The sequence below is a fragment of the Mya arenaria genome, chromosome 14 (assembly GCF_026914265.1).
Source record: "Mya arenaria isolate MELC-2E11 chromosome 14, ASM2691426v1".
Taxonomy (NCBI): Eukaryota; Metazoa; Mollusca; class Bivalvia; order Myida; family Myidae; genus Mya; species Mya arenaria.
Genome location: NC_069135.1, coordinates 36,010,129 through 36,032,311, shown reverse-complemented (window position 1 = coordinate 36,032,311; position 22,183 = coordinate 36,010,129). Strand labels below are relative to the sequence as shown.

The window sequence follows — 22,183 nt, the reverse complement described above, 5'->3', positions numbered from 1 at the left end:
TGATAGTTGTAACTGTAACATGTGTTCAGTGATAGTGGTGACTGTAACATGTGTTCAGTGATAGTTGTAACTGTAACAAGTGTTCGGTGATAGTTGTAACTGTAACTTGTGTTCAGTGATAGTTGTAACTGTAACTTGTGTTCAGTGATAGTGGTGACTGTAACCTGTGTTCAGTGATAGTGGTAACTGTAACATGTGTTCGGTGATAGTTGTAACTGTAACATGTGTTCAGTGATAGTGGTGACTGTAACATGTGTTCAGTGATAGTTGTAACTGTAACCTGTGTTCAGTGATAGTAGTAACTGTAACATGTGTTCAGTGATAGCTGTAACTGTAACATGTGCTCAGTGATAGTTGTAAATGTAACATGTGTTCAGTGATAGTTGTAACTGTAACATGTGTTCAGTGATAGTTGTAACTGTAACATGTGTTCAGTGATAGTTGTAACTGTAACATGTGTTCAGTGATAGTTGTAACTGTAACATGTGTTCAGTGATAGTTGTAACTGTAACATGTGTTCAGTGATAGTTGTAACTGTAACATGTGTTCAGTGATAGTAGTAACTGTAACATGTGTTCAGTGATAGTAGTAACTGTAACATGTGTTCAGTGATAGTAGTAACTGTAACATGTGTTCAGTGATAGTTGTAACTGTAACATGTGTTCAGTGATAGTTGTAACTGTAACATGTGTTCAGTGATAGTTGTAACTGTAACATGTGTTCAGTGATAGTTGTAACTGTAACATGTGTTCAGTGATAGTTGTAACTGTAACATGTGTTCAGTGATAGTAGTAACTGTAACATGTGTTCAGTGATAGTTGTAACTGTAACATGTGTTCAGTGATAGTTGTAACTGTAACATGTGTTCAGTGATAGTTGTAACTGTAACATGTGTTCAGTGATAGTTGTAACTGTAACATGTGTTCAGTGATAGTTGTAACTGTAACATGCGTTCAGTGATAGTTGTAACTGTAACATGTGTTCAGTGATAGTAGTAACTGTAACATGTGTTCAGTGATAGTTGTAACTGTAACATGTGTTCAGTGATAGTAGTAACTGTAACATGTGTTCAGTGATAGTAGTAACTGTAACATGTGTTCAGTGATAGTTGTAACTGTAACATGTGTTCAGTGATAGTAGTAACTGTAACATGTGTTCAGTGATAGTTGTAAATGTAACATGTGTTCAGTGATAGTTGTAACTGTAACATGTGTTCAGTGATAGTAGTAACTGTAACCTGTGTTCAGTGATAGTTGTAACTGTAACATGTGCTCAGTGATAGTTGTAAATGTAACATGTGTTCAGTGATAGTTGTAAATGTAACATGTGTTCAGTGATAGTAGTAACTGTAACATGTGTTCAGTGATAGTTGTAAATGTAACATGTGTTCAGTGATAGTTGTAACTGTAACTTGTGTTCAGTGAAAGTTGTAACTGTAACAAGTGTTCAGTGATAGTTGTAACTGTAACCTGTGTTCAGTGATAGTGGTGACTGTAACATGTGTTCAGTGATAGTGGTAACTGTAACATGTGTTCAGTGATAGTTGTAACTGTAACATGTGTTCAGTGATAGTTGTAAATGTAACTTGTGTTCAGTGATAGTTGTAAATGTAACTTGTGTTCAGTGATAGTTGTAAATGTAACTTGTGTTCAGTGATAGTGGTGACTGTAACCTGTGTTCAGTGATAGTGGTAACTGTAACATGTGTTCGGTGATAGTTGTAACTGTAACATGTGTTCAGTGATAGTTGTAACTGTAACATGTGTTCAGTGATAGTTGTAAATGTAACTTGTGTTCAGTGATAGTTGTAAATGTAACTTGTGTTCAGTGATAGTGGTGACTGTAACCTGTGTTCAGTGATAGTGGTAACTGTAACATGTGTTCGGTGATAGTTGTAACTGTAACATGTGTTCAGTGATAGTTGTAAATGTAACATGTGTTCGGTGATAGTTGTAACTGTAGCATGTGTTCAGTGATAGTAGTAACTGTAACAAGTGTTCAGTGATAGTTGTAAATGTAACATGTGTTCAGCGATAGTGGTAACTGTAACATGTGTTCGGTGATAGTTGTAACTGTAACATGTGTTCAGTGATAGTTGTAAATGTAACATGTGTTCGGTGATAGTTGTAACTGTAGCATGTGTTCAGTGATAGTAGTAACTGTAACAAGTGTTCAGTGATAGTTGTAACTGTAACATGTGTTCAGCGATAGTGGTAACTGTAACAAGTGTTCAGTGATAGTGGTAACTGTAACATGTGTTCGGTGATAGTTGTAACTGTAACATGTGTTCAGTGATAGTTGTAACTGTAACATGTGTTCAGTGATAGTTGTAAATGTAACTTGTGTTCAGTGATAGTTGTAAATGTAACTTGTGTTCAGTGATAGTGGTGACTGTAACCTGTGTTCAGTGATAGTAGTAACTGTAACAAGTGTTCAGTGATAGTTGTAACTGTAACATGTGTTCAGTGATAGTTGTAACTGTAACATGTGTTCAGTGATAGTTGTAACTGTAACAAGTGTTCAGTGATAGTAGTAACTGCAACATGTGTTCAGTGATAGTGGTAACTGTAACATGTGTTCGGTGATAGTTGTAACTGTAACATGTGTTCAGTGATAGTTGTAACTGTAACATGTGTTCAGTGATAGTGGTGACTGTAACATGTGTTCAGTGATAGTAGTAACTGTAACATGTGTCCAGTGATAGTAGTAACTGTAACATGTGTTCAGTGATAGTAGTAACTGTAACATGTGTTCAGTGATAGTTGTAAATGTAACTTGTGTTCAGTGATAGTTGTAAATGTAACTTGTGTTCAGTGATAGTGGTGACTGTAACCTGTGTTCAGTGATAGTGGTAACTGTAACAAGTGTTCAGTGATAGTTGTAACTGTAACATGTGTTCAGTGATAGTAGTAACTGTAACATGTGTTCAGTGATAGTTGTAAATGTAACAAGTGTTCAGTGATAGTAGTAACTGTAACATGTGTTCAGTGATAGTGGTAACTGTAACAAGTGTTCAGTGATAGTGGTAACTGTAACATGTGTTCAGTGATAGTTGTAACTGTAACATGTGTTCAGTGATAGTTGTAACTGTAACATGTGTTCAGTGATAGTTGTAACTGTAACAAGTGTTCAGTGATAGTTGTAACTGTAACATGTGTTCAGTGATAGTTGTAACTGTAACATGTGTTCAGTGATAGTTGTAACTGTAACATGTGTTCAGTGATAGTTGTAACTGTAACATGTGTTCAGTGATAGTTGTAACTGTAACAAGTGTTCAGTGATAGTAGTAACTGTAACATGTGTTCAGTGATAGTTGTAACTGTAACATGTGTTCAGTGATAGTTGTAACTGTAACATGTGTTCGGTGATAGTTGTAACTGTAACATGTGTTCGGTGATAGTTGTAACTGTAACATGTGTTCAGTGATAGTGGTGACTGTAACATGTGTTCAGTGATAGTTGTAACTGTAACATGTGTTCAGTGATAGTTGTAACTGTAACAAGTGTTCAGTGATAGTGGTAACTGTAACATGTGTTCGGTGATAGTTGTAACTGTAACATGTGTTCAGTGATAGTTGTAACTGTAACATGTGTTCAGTGATAGTTGTAACTGTAACAAGTGTTCAGTGATAGTTGTAACTGTAACATGTGTTCAGTGATAGTTGTAACTGTAACATGTGTTCAGTGATAGTTGTAACTGTAACATGTGTTCAGTGATAGTAGTAACTGTAACATGTGTTCAGTGATAGTTGTAACTGTAACAAGTGTTCAGTGATAGTAGTAACTGTAACATGTGTTCAGTGATAGTTGTAACTGTAACATGTGTTCAGTGATAGTTGTAACTGTAACATGTGTTCGGTGATAGTTGTAACTGTAACATGTGTTCAGTGATAGTTGTAACTGTAACATGTGTTCAGTGATAGTGGTGACTGTAACATGTGTTCAGTGATAGTTGTAACTGTAACATGTGTTCAGTGATAGTGGTGACTGTAACATGTGTTCAGTGATAGTTGTAACTGTAACATGTGTTCAGTGATAGTTGTAACTGTAACATGTGTTCAGTGGTAGTTGTAACTGTAACATGTGTTCAGTGATAGTGGTGACTGTAACATGTGTTCAGTGATAGTTGTAACTGTAACATGTGTTCAGTGATAGTTGTAACTGTAACATGTGTTCAGTGATAGTGGTGACTGTAACATGTGTTCAGTGATAGTTGTAACTGTAACATGTGTTCAGTGATAGTTGTAACTGTAACATGTGTTCAGTGATAGTAGTAACTGTAACATGTGTTCAGTGATAGTTGTAACTGTAACATGTGTTCAGTGATAGTTGTAACTGTAACATGTGTTCAGTGATAGTTGTAACTGTAACATGTGTTCAGTGATAGTTGTAACTGTAACATGTGTTCAGTGAAAGTTGTAACTGTAACATGTGTTTAGTGATAGTTGTAACTGTAACATGTGTTCAGTGAAAGTTGTAACTGTAACATGTGTTCAGTGATAGTTGTAACTGTAACATGTGTTCAGTGAAAGTTGTAACTGTAACATGTGTTCAGTGATAGTTGTAACTGTAACATGTGTTCAGTGATAGTTGTAACTGTAACATGTGTTCAGTGATAGTTGTAACTGTAACATGTGTTCAGTGAAAGTTGTAACTGTAACATGTGTTCAGTGATAGTTGTAACTGTAACATGTGTTCAGTGATAGTTGTAAATGTAACATGTGTTCAGTGATAGTTGTAACTGTAACATGTGTTCAGTGATAGTTGTAACTGTAACATGTGTTCAGTGATAGTTGTAAATGTAACATGTGTTCAGTGATAGTTGTAACTGTAACATGTGTTCAGTGATAGTTGTAAATGTAACTTGTGTTCAGTGATAGTTGTAAATGTAACTTGTGTTCAGTGATAGTTGTAAATGTAACTTGTGTTCAGTGATAGTGGTGACTGTAACCTGTGTTCAGTGATAGTTGTAACTGTAACATGTGTTCAGTGATAGTTGTAACTGTAACATGTGTTCAGTGATAGTGGTAACTGTAACATGTGTTCGGTGATAGTTGTAACTGTAACATGTGTTCAGTGATAGTTGTAACTGTAACATGTGTTCGGTGATAGTTGTAACTGTAGCATGTGTTCAGTGATAGTAGTAACTGTAACAAGTGTTCAGTGATAGTTGTAAATGTAACATGTGTTCAGCGATAGTGGTAACTGTAACATGTGTTCGGTGATAGTTGTAACTGTAACATGTGTTCAGTGATAGTTGTAAATGTAACATGTGTTCGGTGATAGTTGTAACTGTAGCATGTGTTCAGTGATAGTAGTAACTGTAACCTGTGTTCGGTGATAGTTGTAACTGTAACATGTGTTCAGTGATAGTTGTAACTGTAACATGTGTTCAGTGATAGTTGTAACTGTAACAAGTGTTCAGTGATAGTTGTAACTGTAAAATGTGTTCAGTGATAGTTGTAAATGTAACTTGTGTTCAGTGATAGTTGTAAATGTAACTTGTGTTCAGTGATAGTTGTAAATGTAACATGTGTTCAGTGATAGTAGTAACTGTAACATGTGTTCAGTGATAGTTGTAAATGTAACCTGTGTTCAGTGATAGTAGTAACTGTAACCTGTGTTCGGTGATAGTTGTAACTGTAACATGTGTTCAGTGATAGTTGTAAATGTAACTTGTGTTCAGTGATAGTTGTAAATGTAACTTGTGTTCAGTGATAGTTGTAAATGTAACATGTGTTCAGTGATAGTAGTAACTGTAACAAGTGTTCAGTGATAGTTGTAACTGTAAAATGTGTTCAGTGATAGTTGTAAATGTAACTTGTGTTCAGTGATAGTTGTAAATGTAACATGTGTTCAGTGATAGTAGTAACTGTAACATGTGTTCGGTGATAGTTGTAAATGTAACATGTGTTCAGTGATAGTTGTAACTGTAACATGTGTTCAGTGATAGTTGTAAATGTAACTTGTGTTCAGTGATAGTTGTAAATGTAACATGTGTTCAGTGATAGTAGTAACTGTAACATGTGTTCAGTGATAGTTGTAAATGTAACATGTGTTCAGTGATAGTAGTAACTGTAACAAGTGTTCAGTGATAGTTGTAACTGTAAAATGTGTTCAGTGATAGTTGTAAATGTAACTTGTGTTCAGTGATAGTTGTAAATGTAACATGTGTTCAGTGATAGTTGTAACTGTAACATGTGTTCAGTGATAGTTGTAAATGTAACTTGTGTTCAGTGATAGTTGTAACTGTAAAATGTGTTCAGTGATAGTTGTAAATGTAACATGTGTTCAGTGATAGTTGTAAATGTAACATGTGTTCAGTGATAGTAGTAACTGTAACATGTGTTCAGTGATAGTTGTAACTGTAACATGTGTTCAGTGATAGTTGTAAATGTAACATGTGTTCAGTGATAGTTGTAACTGTAAAATGTGTTCAGTGATAGTTGTAAATGTAACTTGTGTTCAGTGATAGTTGTAACTGTAGCATGTGTTCAGTGATAGTGGTAACTGTAACATGTGTTCAGTGATAGTAGTAACTGTAAAATGTGTTCAGTGATAGTTGTAAATGTAACTTGTGTTCAGTGATAGTTGTAAATGTAACTTGTGTTCAGTGATAGTTGTAACTGTAAAATGTGTTCAGTGATAGTTGTAAATGTAACTTGTGTTCAGTGATAGTTGTAACTGTAACATGTGTTCAGTGATAGTTGTAAATGTAACTTGTGTTCAGTGATAGTTGTAACTGTAACATGTGTTCAGTGATAGTTGTAACTGTAACATGTGTTCAGTGATAGTAGTAACTGTAAAATGTGTTCAGTGATAGTTGTAAATGTAACTTGTGTTCAGTGATAGTTGTAAATGTAACTTGTGTTCAGTGATAGTTGTAACTGTAAAATGTGTTCAGTGATAGTTGTAAATGTAACTTGTGTTCAGTGATAGTTGTAAATGTAACTTGTGTTCAGTGATAGTTGTAAATGTAACTTGTGTTCAGTGATAGTTGTAAATGTAACTTGTGTTCAGTGATAGTTGTAACTGTAACATGTGTTCAGTGATAGTTGTAACTGTAAAATGTGTTCAGTGATAGTTGTAAATGTAACTTGTGTTCAGTGATAGTTGTAAATGTAACATGTGTTCAGTGATAGTAGTAACTGTAACATGTGTTCAGTGATAGTTGTAACTGTAAAATGTGTTCAGTGATAGTTGTAAATGTAACATGTGTTCAGTGATAGTTGTAACTGTAAAATGTGTTCAGTGATAGTTGTAAATGTAACTTGTGTTCAGTGATAGTAGTAACTGTAACATGTGTTCAGTGATAGTTGTAAATGTAACAAGTGTTCAGTGATAGTTGTAAATGTAACTTGTGTTCAGTGATAGTTGTAACTGTAACATGTGTTCAGTGATAGTAGTAACATCGACATGTTTCTTATTTACATGTATACGACTTTGAAACATTTTGTTTACCTTTTAATGTGCAAATACCATGCACATTTAGTAGATATTTTATTATAGTGTGCATGTATAGACAAAACTCTAAGTAAACTTTTCTCCATGGCTAATACATGACGTTTTACTTAGTATTTTTCACGTTTGAATCTCACCCGGGCATTTATCACTGGAGGCAACACAATCCTCCTTTCTAATGGGGCCATTCTTCCCGTACTCGCACGGGGTGATCTCGCCCTCCTCCCTAACACAGTTCCGCACCTGAAGTCTGGGGAGAAATAGTGAAATAGTATATGTTTGCACTCGTCTAAAGTACATGTAATCGTTAAACAAGTTATCTTGGCACTTTATATTGACTAAGTCATAAGCGGTCCAAAGTAAGCTGTCAATAAGGCAGAACATACTATTTTACACCAGAATGCACATATTTTAGACTAATATTCACCAGACGATCCCTTTACCGCATTTAGATCCTGTATTTTCAGTTACTTCCTGAGTTGCGACCCCTATAAACCCGTATTTGTACATTTGGAGCATGCACATGACTTGCAGCAATCGGAACACCTCGGCCAGTATCCAACAGAATCTTTTTCGGAGCTTGCCGGAGATGGCCGAGTTGTTACGATTGAACTTGCAACTGCAACGTCTTACATTATAGTTATATTTTCTTCGACTTCGAGCTTTAACAACAGCTTATCTTTGAAAGTGGGTTCGAGGTATCTGCAGATGTAGCATTCGGATCTCCACGGCCATTTTTCATCGCACATAACCTCGGACTTATAATTATGGAGGGTTTACAATGTCAAAAAACAACATTTAACTACGCTAAAATAGATCGCGTAGTAATTTCAATTTGGCAGTGAAACTAATTTAAAATGACTTTACTCTTTGAACTCATAATTATTTATGCAATAATACACATGAATGGCAATCAATTTAGACTTTTTAATACACAATGCACGTTGGAACACTACATTTCATTAATACTATAATTTATTTTTTACGAACTATTTCTTCTAATGTACCGGCAATCATCCGAGGATGTTTTCGATAGAAAATGACCGAGGAGTCCGAATGCAGATGTAGGGCAAACTATGCAAAATCGCAATTTTACGAGAGTTATGCTGTAATGGCGAGTCTTTTGGAAACAAATGTACAATTCAACACAAGCCTTTAAATACATTTCTTGTTCAATGTCAATTCCATGTATAAATACATACTGTATTTAACGAAAGCTTAAAATAATTTTGATAAGATTTTCTTCAACAAATCACTTTAAAACAGTAAAAAAAGTATTCATTTTCTATATTTATATGACACAGCCATTTGCCAAGACTAAAATTTGAGAATTCGTGCCAATATAAAAGGTTCCCGTGTGGACTCACTTTTCTCCTTGTGTGCAGTTGTGTTTGCCTTTAACATGGTCATGCCCGGGACACTTACAGGCCGGTGCGCTACACAGGGTCGCGTCTTGCCACTCAGTCCAGTGGGCTGAAATACGGGTAGTGCAGACGTCAATTGAGTGTTAAAAACTTATCAAACGTCAACGTCAATAAACTATGAATATATAACCTATGGTGCTCACCATAACGATATGTGTTGCGGTCCTAACTTGAGACTTTTTAGTCAATGTTAATCATGATCCTGTGTTATTTCCCCCTACGTAACACATACACACTTAAATGAATCGCTGTTTACTTACACACTGCATTTGATCTTGAGGTTCACCGCAACCTTCATTTCTGGCAAAAGATTGACATAGAATACCTAATCAAATCCAACGTATGACACCGACACCTGTTTTCTGGCAAAAGATTTACGTAGAATACCCTAATCATGGCAAATCCAAAGTATAACACCCACACCTGTTTTCTATGTAAGATTTATACATTACAAGCGCGTATATCAAGAGCCAGTTTGGGATTACGCAGACGGATGTCGGACAGCATTATTAACCCCTTCACCCCCTATCCCATTTTGTTTTGATTTCAGATTTGGAGTTTTTGGTAAAACAAAACCTGAGACAAACCTGTGAAAATTTCATTTCGCTACTGCGTTTTTGCGTACAGTCAGCTACGCACCTGTATTATTAGAAAAGCACGTAAAAATGAACTGTAAAATTTTCCAATGGGTTCCTTTTCACTCTGTGGGAAGGGACACCGGATATAGATCAAAAAGAGATAAGTAAACAGACAATTATGCAGTTGCTTTAATTTACCAGAGGTAAGATCTTGCTGTGTTAACGCATATCTACCGTATCTACCACAAATGAAGCAAGTGTTTGAACTGATAGCTGAGTGCTAAATTTGGCCACTGGTATACTTTATAGTGCTTACGAGTTAGCAGACCTCGTAAAAGGTTTCTTCAAACCTGAGATGATCACCTCAAAACTTACCGAATTTCGACAAGTATTGTTATTTTTAGGAAATATATCCAATAAATAAAAAATCTGAATCGAAGGATTTCACAAGAATAAGCTCAACCATTTTTATTGTAAGAAATGGCAATGTAACTTTTGAACTGTTAAAGATATGCCCTTAGAAATGTTCACAGTACTGTACTGGAGATAGTCGTATTATGTCCTGGGGATAGCTTCAAAGTTGAGAAATGTGTGTCCTGGTGATAGCATGTAAAATGGGACAAACATTTATAGTAACACTGTTAATATACACTATACATGTATATGTCTATTTTGAACTTTCAAATAATCTGCAAAAAGTGAGAGTACATTTTGATAAGAAATTATTGAGCAAACTTTAGTTAACAATGAGTTTGATCCGTGCTCTCCTACATGAACGTATATATGCATGCTGCGTAAATATCAGGGTTGGTCACAATACATTCTTTCTCACTGAAGTAAACGAGCAGAGACCATTATTTTGTTCTAAGTAATACCAACATCGACCAAAGCTTAGAACAAAGCTTTACGTGTTCCAATTTTGATAACAATATCCCTACTGGTGACTTTCTGTTTGCAAAATCGTACCTACTTGATTTACAAAGCAATATTATATATATGAATAGCAAACACCACCTAAATTCTTCGGCCATATGTTTTGTGTTTCTCAATAAATCAGATTACCGGCGTATTTCAAATATTTAGATATTGATGCTTGTGAAAAAAAACCCATCATGGTTGACTAATATGTATGAATGAAACAGTTTTAAGTGCATACAGATACAAAGAACAACAACATGTTTTTGCTCTCATCCCTCGATATGGACAACATCGAACAATTTCCCTCGAGCTCGCGTATAGATAAATAGCCGTAATCATTATCACAGTCTCGTTTTTCTAAATACATCGTTACTATCCTCAGTCTACTTAATAGCTATCCCCTGTGCAGTTATCTATTTGCTTCATCTATCCCCAGTACACTGCCAGGGCATCAAAAGGTATGAATATCTCCGTAACAACAAAATATATCATATTGATATTTTACACATTACTAGATTATGTAATTTCAATGAAATCTTTCGATTCAGTTTTTATTCTTACTTTCAAAATGTTGATTTATGTTTGAAATCGTACCACATAAATGAACATTTGTGAGCGATCATGCAACTTTCGACGAGATTTGGGCTATTATACAAAAGAGGAGACACATTTCCATTATAGTCGTATATTGCACAGTATCAAGTTATTCAAAACTCTTCGATTTTGTTAAATATATCACCATATAATACAAAAAAATGATAGAAAACTGTCCATGTGTCAAAACCAAACGCTTCTCGATTGATCACTTTTTGAGCTATATCCGGTGTCCTTTCCCACACTGTGTTTTTACGTGTTGCTGGTAAGTACCCTAAACGGAAGAAAGCTATGTCAGATACCATTCGGAACACTTCGGCCATTTTTAATCGGAAACGACCTCGGATGTATAATGGACGTTTTACACTTTCAGAAATCTAAACACTTTAACTACGATGGAAGTAGACCGCGTAGTAATTTTAAATTAGAAGCTAATTTAATGAGTTTACTCTTAAGGATCACAATTATTTATGCACTAATACACTTCAGTGGCAATCAATTAGGACTATTAGGCAATACACAAAACACGTGAAAACACTACAATTTAGTAATCATGACTATAATCAAATTTACGAACTACTTCAACTGATGTACTGCCATATATCCGACGTTGTTTTCGATGGAAAAATACCGAGGAGCTCCGAATGGTGAGATACAGGGCGTTAAAATCCTTGCTCTATCCCTTGGTTCACATCGTGCCCAGTGTAAAGCACCGATATATTTGAGACAGTTGTTCTGGGTTTAAAATGAATGAATATACCATGATCAACCCTAATGAGCAACAACGATCAGGGGCGTTGCTGACTACGCAAATACGCAATTGCATAATGAAATTTTGACCGGTCGAAGTTTTTGTCATACAAAAAAAACGAGTTTGAATAAACAAAAGGATGATATGGGGTGAAGGGGTTAATACGCTGTCCGCCAATGAATTAATTTCGGTCTGCGTTATCCCAAATTGGCCCTAGCTTCGCGCCTGACGATAGAGCCACTGGCACAATTTTGATGACGCGGTCGGGACTAAACCCGGCACCTTTCTCATCGAGAAACCGGTGCTATAAGACTGCTGACAAAAGATCAGACCGCAGGATTGCATATTTTATAGTGTTTAAACCCATTAATTTCCGAACGTAGATATAAAAAATGCGATCTGATCTTTTGTCAGCAGTCTTATATCAATGGTTGACAGATATTTACGCAAAAAATGGCTCATGCCAAAACAAAAAAGTTAAAACTGGCAATCTGTGACAGTGCAGCTTAAATAAAAACAAATTCTTAGTGTAATCTCATAAACTTAAGTTATGCTTCTCCGTATATATTCTAGCAATAAATATATAACATATAGTATATTATACCTCTTAGCATAAAATAAAATATGTATAATATGCTTCTTAGCATAATTTCTCAACATATGTCTTCACTTCGTAGCATAATCTTACATCAACTAGCGTACATAACAAATTGTAGTAATGTCAAGAAATAATGGTGAAAACTGAGCGAGTGTTAGAAATCACATGTAGATTTTAGCTTGCTAACAGTATTCCATGCCATTCTATGGATTTATTCAAAACACACGAATTTAAGTACCTACGAAATTGTCCTTATTCGAAAACCCACGAAATTTCAAGCCTACGAATATAAATGATTTCACAGTATATAGTTCATTGAACTATTGGTCGTACGGTTCGTATTGTACGATGCGCCCGTTGACCAGTGTCTTGGTTTCTCAGCATAATATCTCCACAAGAATCTTGATGTGATTTGCTTAAAGATGCACCCTTACTCCCAAATAAGATTTAGCAAAATTAATACATTTGTTTTAATATACCAAAAAGGAATAATATATGTCTAAAACAATGGTTCTAATGAAGGATACCGAATTTAATGTGAAAGAAAGGTGCAGAAAACACGGTATTTCTACCTTATAAGGTGATAGAACAGTAGTAAATATTTTAGCACTCACCAATCACTTAATATTTGTGCGTTTTCAGCTATTAAATATGCGGTTACAATTTTGTTATCAGTAATTAATATTTTCTATAAATGCATTATTTAGTAAGTAGTTAAAAGTTAAAAGAGTTTATCACTCAAAATTTATGTTTGTTAAACATGCGTATGTATTGATTTTTAATATGTCACTTTTATGCTGTTTTTTTTTTGTTTAAATATGTAACTTAGAGAAAAACAAAAGCTTACCTGACAAAGAAACCTTTGCAGTAAATAACACGCAAAATAATATTGTAATCAACGCCATTTTCTATCGTTCCACAGTCTTTTTTTGTTATACAGACCCGCGGATCTTTTAATCTTTCTCATAGCAATACTATGGTGGGTTTTCCAAATTAAGAGCCTTTGAGTGGTAAACCACTCGTGCAAACGGATGTTGTGCTTTATTCCACTTTTGACAAGTGCGTGTACGCGGACTTTTTGTTGTTTTTCTTAGAGAAGATACTTAATTTAGGCCTGGCTCACACAGTTACAATTTTGGCTACGAGTTCCGACATCTGAAAGGTCAGTTAAAATATACCAGCACAAGGCCTACTGTTTTCGGTTTGTTTTTACTCTCGTTAAGATATTTCGCTAAATAAGATCATACTCGCCAGCGCCACCACTACGTATATATATACACACTCTACAGCGACATCACTAGAGCAACAGCGCCACCACTTTTAAAACTTTGATGTATCCATAGTTTCTTTCTAAGACGAGTTTGTAAGTGTTTTATTATATATATATATATATATAAACCGGCGTTAGTACTATTATAATATAAAACAGCAAATATCAAAATATGCACAAGTCCAAATCGGGAGAAAAGCTACAGGCACCACAGTTCGCACACTAATGAAACAATTCGTAGCCACCATGTGGTAAAATTGTTCTTACACGGAACCACATTCTCCGATTTTCGAAATAAATATATTATATAAAACTTTAAGGTGGAAGTAAATCATATTAACCTGTGTACAAATAAACAAATGGCACTCATGCACCACAGATGTGTCGACGGCTCATTTTGTTTGTACCATCGATGAGTGGTGGAGCTAGCGTTTAGTAGGCGTGCATCAGTCGGAGGAAATCGGAACTATAATCTTGGTCAGTTATGATAAATGGTTATTCCCCTACTCGAGTTTTTAAAATAATGTTTCTCGTTAGACCCTGTCTCACGTAGAATTGCCAATTAGTGTCGTCAGCATTCAATGGGCCATTTCAAGATACTAACATCTCATTACAAGAAGTATTAAATCAATATAGACAACTGGAACCAAAAAAACCCTACAATCATAGAAAAGGTTTAGTCCCCTTTTTAGTATGACAACCTTATTTGTCCATACTGTAACGGACAGAGTCCTGTTAAGAGATATAAGTTTTTATTTACGTTCTTGATTCTCGACCCTAGGAAATGCCAAAGCAAAGAAATGTGAGGTTTTATTTTTACCACTTTCCGACCAAAATCGTATAAAAAAAAACATGTTTTATCTCAGAAACGGCTGGTTTTGGCTTCGGTGTTTTCAAATCAGTCAAATATGATAAAACACAACATAACATATCTAAACAGGTCTGCCGAATATTTCATTTTTCTTAAAGCGGTAGTAACGCTCTGAGCCACAAAACATTAGTTCTAAAACGTAAATATGAAAGCTGCCATCTGCTCTTTTGTCAGCAGTCTTATGCCACTGTTTTCCCGACATTGACGCAAACATTGGCTCATTCCAAGACAAAAAAAGTTGTCAAAACAATCGATCGATGAGAGTGCAGCCTTAAGAGTCCATCATGGCAGCGCCCATATTGAAAACGTGTTGTTAGTGTTTCCACACGTCAAACTTGGGCAATATGTTTAATGTTTTACGGGGGAGAAGAAAAGACTGAAACGGTCCTGAAAGTTCATTTTTAGGTTCATCGAAAGCGTAATTATAAGTCATTAAAAGCGTTCATTCATTTCAGGTTTACGTTATCGCATGGGTCTACTTAAGGTTAGGTCCTACACTTGAAAGGGGTATGTGTGACACTCGGTAACCGGTCCTACATGCGGCCGGAACCTGTGCGACAATCGGTAACCGGTCCTACACTTGACCGGGAATGGTGCGACACTCGGTAAGCGGTCATACACTTGACTTGGATTTGTGCGACACTCGGTAACCGGTCCTACACTTGACTGGGATTTGTGCGAGACTTGGTAACCGGTCCTACACTTGACCGGGATTTGTGCGACGCTCGGTAACCGGTCCTACACTTGACCGGGATTTGTGCGACACTCGGTAACCGGTCCTACACTTGACCGGGAAGTGTGCGACACTCGGTTTCCGTTCCTACACTTGACCGGGATTTGTGCGACACTCCGTAACCGGTCCTACACTTGACCGGGAAGTGTGCGACACTCGGTTTCCGTTCCTACACTTGACCGGGATTTGTGCGACACTCCGTAACCGGTCCTACACTTGACCGGGATTTGTGCGACACCTGGTAACCGGTCCTACACTTGATCGGTAATAAGATTTGATCATCTGTCTTGTATTTGGTCACATATCCATTTTAAATGCCTTAAGTCATTGATCGGTCGTACATGCGGCGAGACTGGGAACTTGGGAAAATGTATTATCGCAATTTAAACGTTTACAATCATAGTTTATTGCACAATATATTTGTATATTTATGAATGTTAACAATTCATACAATATTAGATTTCATACATTACTACATGCATCACAATCTACATTTACCGGCATAATTATATTTGAAACAGGGTCAAAACATTATATATAAAAATAATTATATAACATACATGTATATACACAAACTTTGGACAGGCGACAAAGCCTTTGCACCAATTCGCCAATTTATCTAATAAACACACATTATTCACCGTTTCCAGCCATTATTGAACCATTTAACACTCCAAGATATGGTGACTGAAAATGCCCAATGAAAAACGTGTTATTAAATTCAAACACTTCGCTGACCGCGCCTATTTTCTTTGCTCCCGGGTCGTGAAGGCTGCTGACTATCTTCCCGGAACTATCTATTTCCACACACAGAGCGTGCTTTGGCATGAAGGCGTTGTAGGCTTTCAGCGGAGTAATCTGAAAGGTGGAGAAAAAGTGGACATGCATATTACAACGTCACTCGTCAATGCAATAGAGCGATACAATGCAATCGGGACACCTCGGCAAGTATCCAACAGGAAATGTCTATCTCGAAGCTTGCCGGAGATGGCCGAGTTGTTACCATTGCGATACAATGTATTTGCCATTGGATCGTAGCGAATATGTTAGCTACACGGATTTTTTAAACTCATTTCTTTTTAAATACAAAAATCTAATAATTCCAAACTTAAAATTGCAATGCCAAAAATGTAAAAAAAATATTGAAAATAGTTATTTTTATAAATATGCACTTTGTACTGTCTATATATTCTCACATGTATGTGAAAAAAATGTTTTTCAATACTTTGAGTATTTAGTATTTTAAGTAGGTTTGCCCCTGACGGTCCTGTGGCGGAGGGCTAACTCGACGCTTTTGGTCTATAATCCGCACGACAAACTGCAGGTAAAGTTACTTGAATCCTTCCCTATACACACATATATGTCACCATCGGGCCGTATAGTCTTATTACCGGCTGTCAATAGCACCTCCTCCCACCCAGCCTTTGTGTCCGCCGTCCCCCAGCCGCGATAAAGAAACGGCATGTTAAGCCCACAATACGCTGTTGACTGGTATTGGAATGTCAAAAATATTACGAAATCACATAAAACTAACGCGAAAGAAATGAACATACCGCTGCTATAATTTGCTTGATCTTCGGATAGGGCCCAATGATGTCAAGAAATGAGCCGATGGGACTTGAGCCCTGAAACCGCACAGAACCCATGCCCACGTATAAATTACCCCTGGAGTTGGGCTTTATGTTGTCGGGGTAGCCAGGAAGATTGTCAATGAAAATATCGGATGTCCCGGCCTTCTCGCCAGTCAGGTAGTATCTATAAATAAATGAATGCATGTCAAATATTATAAAAGTGAAAGTACGTATTAATTCAATTAATTCAACAAGATATTACACACTCGCCCCCTATCTTCCACTCACTCACTCACTCACTCACTCCACTCACTCCACTCACTCCTCTCACTCCTCTCACTCACTCACTCACTCACTCACTCACTCACTCACTCACTCACTCACTCACTCACTCACTCACTCACTCACTCACTCACTCACTCACTCACTCACTCACTCACTCACTCACTCACTCACTCACTCACTCACTCACTCACTCACTCACTCACTCACTCACTCACCCACCCACCCACCCACCCACCCACCCACCCACCCACCCACCCACCCACCCACCCACCCACCCACCCACTCACTCACTCACTCACTCACTCACTCACTCACTCACTCACTCACTCACTCACTCACTCACTCACTCACTCACTCACTCACTCACTCACTCACTCACTCACTCACTCACTCACTCACTCACTCACTCACAAAGAACTTACACGTAAATCACAAGATGTAACTGGATGCTGGTTTATATCTGTTCGTTATTGAATATTTTCATAATGGTCATAAGATACTCATAGACATGTTGTAAACAAGTATAATGTAACCTTCGTATCCTTGCGACACTCATCTCATTGACGAGGATGTGCGTCCCGTCCCGGGACAGAGAAACGCCGTTAGCGAGGTAGAGACCCGACAGCACGGTGCTACAGAGGCCATTCCGTGGGTCATAACGCATTAGACGTCCTGCAGCCCGATTCTCCAGAACCTGAAGATTGCGTTCACTACTTACTTTAAACACATATTCTATTACATATATTTCATAACATATTTAATGGCGCTGTCATTTTCCAGTAACATTTCAATATTAGAGATCAGTAACCATTATAAAGCGCACAAAGAAAATGGTAAATGTTAAACATATAGTCGACGTATTGTCTTCAGTCTTATACGTTTCATGAGTAAATGTAGTCTACTCGTATTCAAAGAACTTTTTTCACAAGCGTCTTTGTAACGATCTTATACATTCGGAACTCCTATCAAAAACAACCTCGGATGTATATGGACGGTTCACAATGTCAGAAATCTGTACACTATAACTACGCTGCAAGTAGATCGCGAAGTAATTTTAATTTAGCAGTTTAAATTAATGATTTGATCTTTGGAATTTTAATCGCGTTTCCAACAATACACTTCACTGGTAAGCAATTTAAACTTAGATCTACAAATACAAGCTTAAACACTACATTTGAATAATGATATAATTCAAACGTTTACGAACTACTTGTACTGGTGTACCGGTATACATCCGAGGTTGTTTTCGATATATATTGGCCGAGGAGTTCTAAATGGGTCTTAAAGCATAACTACCGCATATCTGAAGTCTCTACGCTGCCATTTGTCGGAGGGGTCTGTAAAGTAGACAATGCCATTCCCGTCAATATCCAAACTGTTGAGAAACTTGAACGGCACTCCTTCCGACCCTGTAGGGAGTAAAACTGGTTAGCCAGCTCGTTTATGATACGTTCTTAATCATTAACTTAAGAAAATTTATGCTTTGTAACTGTAACTGATCTTTATAATCCTAATAATCAATTCGACATTTAAGTTGATGTAGAACTGCTAGTATGTGATAACGAACTCTGAATTAATGCAAGTGTTTTATCGATAACTCTGTTATTTAATATATAATATTTTAGTACTCACTAATCATTTAATATTTGTGCGTTTTCAGCTATTAAATACATGGTTACAATATTGTTATCTGTTATCAAAATTTTCCATAAATGCATAGTTAGTTGTAAAAGGATTATCACTTAAAAGTAATGTTTGCAAGTAATACATGTGTATGTTTTGATTTTAATAAGAATGTCACTTTAAAAAAAATATGCTTCGGTACTGCAACTGATCTATATGAACACAATAATCAAATCGACATTCAATTTGATGTAAAACTGCTTAAATTGTATTTGATAACGAACACAAATCTGAATAAATGCAAATATTTTATCGATACCTCTGAGGTGGCATGCCACTTATGCAAAACATCGAATACCTTCTGAATTAGCTACCAATATCTCGAAACTTTTGTTTTGGATGTTCACTCGAAGTAAGCCCTTATACGAGTCCACCACATAAAGTTTTCCATCCGGTCCAAACTTCATCCCCTTGGGACGGCCGCATAAAGGCTCCATTTCCGGTGAGCCACATTCCGGGCTGTCGAGGCCCGTCCGCACCACTAGCACCGCCGACTTCCGCCGGATGTCAATCTGAAGAATCTTCCCGTCAGCAGTACCAGTTAATAACGTTCCTTCACAAAAGATGAAACTTTGAAATAACAATAGATAAATTGTTATTATTCTTTGAAAACAACAACAACAACAACCAAATGGCAAGTTGTATTGTCCATTTCTATAAGAAAACCTTCAGATCTGCACAGCAGGATGCTCAGATCGCAGATCTGATATACAGCATAAGGCAATAAAGATATAAGATCAATACACTTAAGTAGTGTACTATAAACGGAATGGGGAGGAGGGGTCACTTATAGAAGGCTTAAACTAGGCCGTTAAGAGTGAAAACGTCATATATTCATGAATATGTGATCGTTTTCAGTGTTCGTGTCCTTCCAATCATTCCAACAATTAAAATACAGTCAAACCCCGTTGGCTCGAACACGCTTGGCTCGAATTCATCGATGGCTCGAACTGTATATAAAGAACCGTTTTTGTTGTTTTTTAATGTGAGCATTACCGCTTGGCTCGATTTTTCCGAGGCTCGAGGTATTTTGGTCGATCCCTGGGAGTTCGAGCCAAATAGGTTCGACCGTATATGTTATGCTAGATTTTGCAAGAATTGGATCGTCGTTGGTCGTGAATGTGCGTGTTTTCTTTTTCTTTTGATATATACGTTAATATAATAATATGCATGTTTACTGCGTGGATGAAACAATAGTCCATATAAGACAACGCTTGTTTAACTCGGTCTCTCCATCAACTGGACCCGGGTTCAATCCCCAGTTAAGAAATAGGCTGATAGCTGACGTAGCAAGCGAAGTAAAATATTTCAGTTTAATGGCACACTTAGAGACTACAAAAATGCACTTTTACTTTAAAATGTACACGTGTACCATTTTCATCCACTGTGAAGGACTCTGGTCCGAATATCTGTCCATCAAACCAGCGCTCGGCCTTCTGCAAGATCGAATTCTTCTCAAGGGGACCCTCGAGTCTAGGCAAGGGGTATGGGAAGCTGTACATTGAAGAGAAAAGTAATGACTTTTAGCCTAGCATGGTGTAATACGTAGTGTCGTTGTTCGTAGTGTTGTCGGCGGTAGTAGTGGTGTCGGTAGTGGTTTCGGCGGTAGTGTTGTCGGCGGTAGTGGTGTCGGCGGTTGTGGTGTTGGCGTAAGTGTTGTCGGTAGTGTTGTCGGCGGTAGTGGTGTCGGCAGTAGTGGTGTTGTCGGTAGTAGTGTCGTCGGTAGTGGTTTCGTCGGTAGTGGCGTCTAAGGTAGTGTCGTCATCGTAGGTGGCGTCGTTAATAGTGGTGTCATCAGAAGTGGCGTCGTCAGTGATGGTGTAGTCGGGCATCGTCGGTAGTGGCGTAATTGGTAGCAGTCGCGTCGGTCGTGTCGTCATCAATATTGGTGGCGTCAGAAGTAGCGTCGTCGGCAGTAGTGTCGTCGGTAGCGGTGTCGTCGGTAGCGGTGTTGTCTGTAGTGAGTTTGGTCGGTTGTGGTTTCGTCGGTAGCGGTGTCGTCGGTAGTTGTGTCGTCGGTAGCGGTGTCGTCTGTAGTGAGTTGGGTCGGTTGTGGTTTCGTCGGTAGCGGCGTCGCCGGTAGTGGTGTCGTCGGTAGTGGTGTCGTCGGTAGCGGTGTCGTCGGTAGAACGTTGCGTCGTCGGTAGTGGTGTCGTCGGTAGAACGTTGCGTCGCCAGTAGTGGTGTCGTCGGTAGAACGTTGCGTCGCCGGTAGTGGTGTCGTCGGTAGAACGTTGCGTCGCCGGTAGTGGTGTCGTCGGTAGAACGTTGCGTCGCCGGTAGTGGTGTCGTCGGTAGAACGTTGCGTCGTCGGTAGTGGTGTCGTCGGTAGAACGTTGCGTAGGCGGTAGTGGTGCCCTTGGTCGAGGATTCGACGTATGGTCGGGCAAAGACTCTAACCGTAGCCATAACTCATCACCCGTGAAATATATTTTAACATGTATATACGATGTCGGTTCAAATGGCTGACAGACCAAAGCACTTTGTTAAAAGGTATTCTTTTTAGAACTTACGTGTATGGAAGAGGGTCGATGGGCGTGGTCAGCAGACAGAAAAAGATCCCTATAACGCCAACCCATAAAGCGTGAGCAGCTTCCAACCTGGCTTGAAAACCACAAACATTAAGCAAGAACATTATCCGTTAAGAAAAATAAAAGTAAGTGGCAATGGTAGTTTAATTTGATAATTATACATGCGTTGGATCTTTTATTTGACCTTGCTGTTAAGCGTGTATTTTGCGAAATTGCTAAAATATGCAAAATAAAAGCTAAATTAAACTTAGTTTAGCCATGCAAAATGTATATTACCTGCGTGGGAATACGTGGCTGTCTTTGCCAGACTCCATACTCATGCCATGAGACAAGGAAGTCTCCACAATTTTCCAAAGTGTTCACGAATGTTTTACTCTTTTACTGCTCGTGGTTCTGAGTTATGGGTACGATTTTTTTTCTTTCTTCAGTTGTTTACCATTTGCAACTATTTAATGTGTTTACATCCACTTTATAAGCTAAAGGTGATAAGATTTTTTACAGTTGCACGTATTCAATGCATAATTTCCTATTTACTTCCAACAAGTCACTTCAGCTCTACGTCTAGATTAAACCGATATTGTACAAACCATTTTGAATCTGGATCATACAAGAATACAGAGAAAAGTGCAGACTTAACCGTCCGAAGCCGTCTGATTCATTTTGTATCGCCGCCAATACAAAGACGGTTGACCGAGCCGTGAACCCATCTGTGTCATTTAAGGACACGGAGTCTTTGACCGGTTGTTGAATGTGGCAGACAGGCCGCCCCGAAATGTGTGCATGCGTAGTGAGTGCATTGTTTGATATATGAGGTGACGTACAGCATGACCTGCTCAAACAGTACAAACGCCGATATGATCCCATATTTGATGTTTTATCAGCCGAGCGTGGCCGCATGTTCAAATAATGAAACTCAC

At 37.7% G+C, this 22,183-nt stretch overlaps 2 protein-coding genes across 2 annotated transcripts in view; both read right to left on the bottom strand.

The window, feature by feature from the left end:
• LOC128216885 (coadhesin-like) overlaps positions 1–13,306 on the bottom strand; it is a gene marked incomplete in the record, with an annotated part of 33,033 nt that extends 19,727 nt beyond the window's left edge. Inside the window, 3 exon segments of the mRNA XM_052923585.1 lie at positions 7,597–7,709; positions 8,827–8,932; positions 13,170–13,306. Of these exon segments, the coding sequence (XP_052779545.1) occupies positions 7,597–7,709; positions 8,827–8,932; positions 13,170–13,227 (277 nt within the window).
• A 2,508-nt stretch (positions 13,307–15,814) lies between these two features.
• On the bottom strand, positions 15,815–21,370 carry LOC128216048 (adipocyte plasma membrane-associated protein-like). Its single transcript, XM_052922640.1, has 7 exons — positions 21,249–21,370; positions 20,108–20,229; positions 19,034–19,288; positions 18,349–18,461; positions 17,586–17,746; positions 16,750–16,951; positions 15,815–16,054 (listed from the first exon to the last, which is right to left on the bottom strand). The coding sequence occupies exons 1-7, from the start codon at positions 21,368–21,370 to the stop codon at positions 15,830–15,832; spliced, it is 1,200 nt and encodes a 399-aa protein (XP_052778600.1). The 3' UTR covers positions 15,815–15,829.
• Positions 21,371–22,183: the final 813 nt, after the last annotated feature.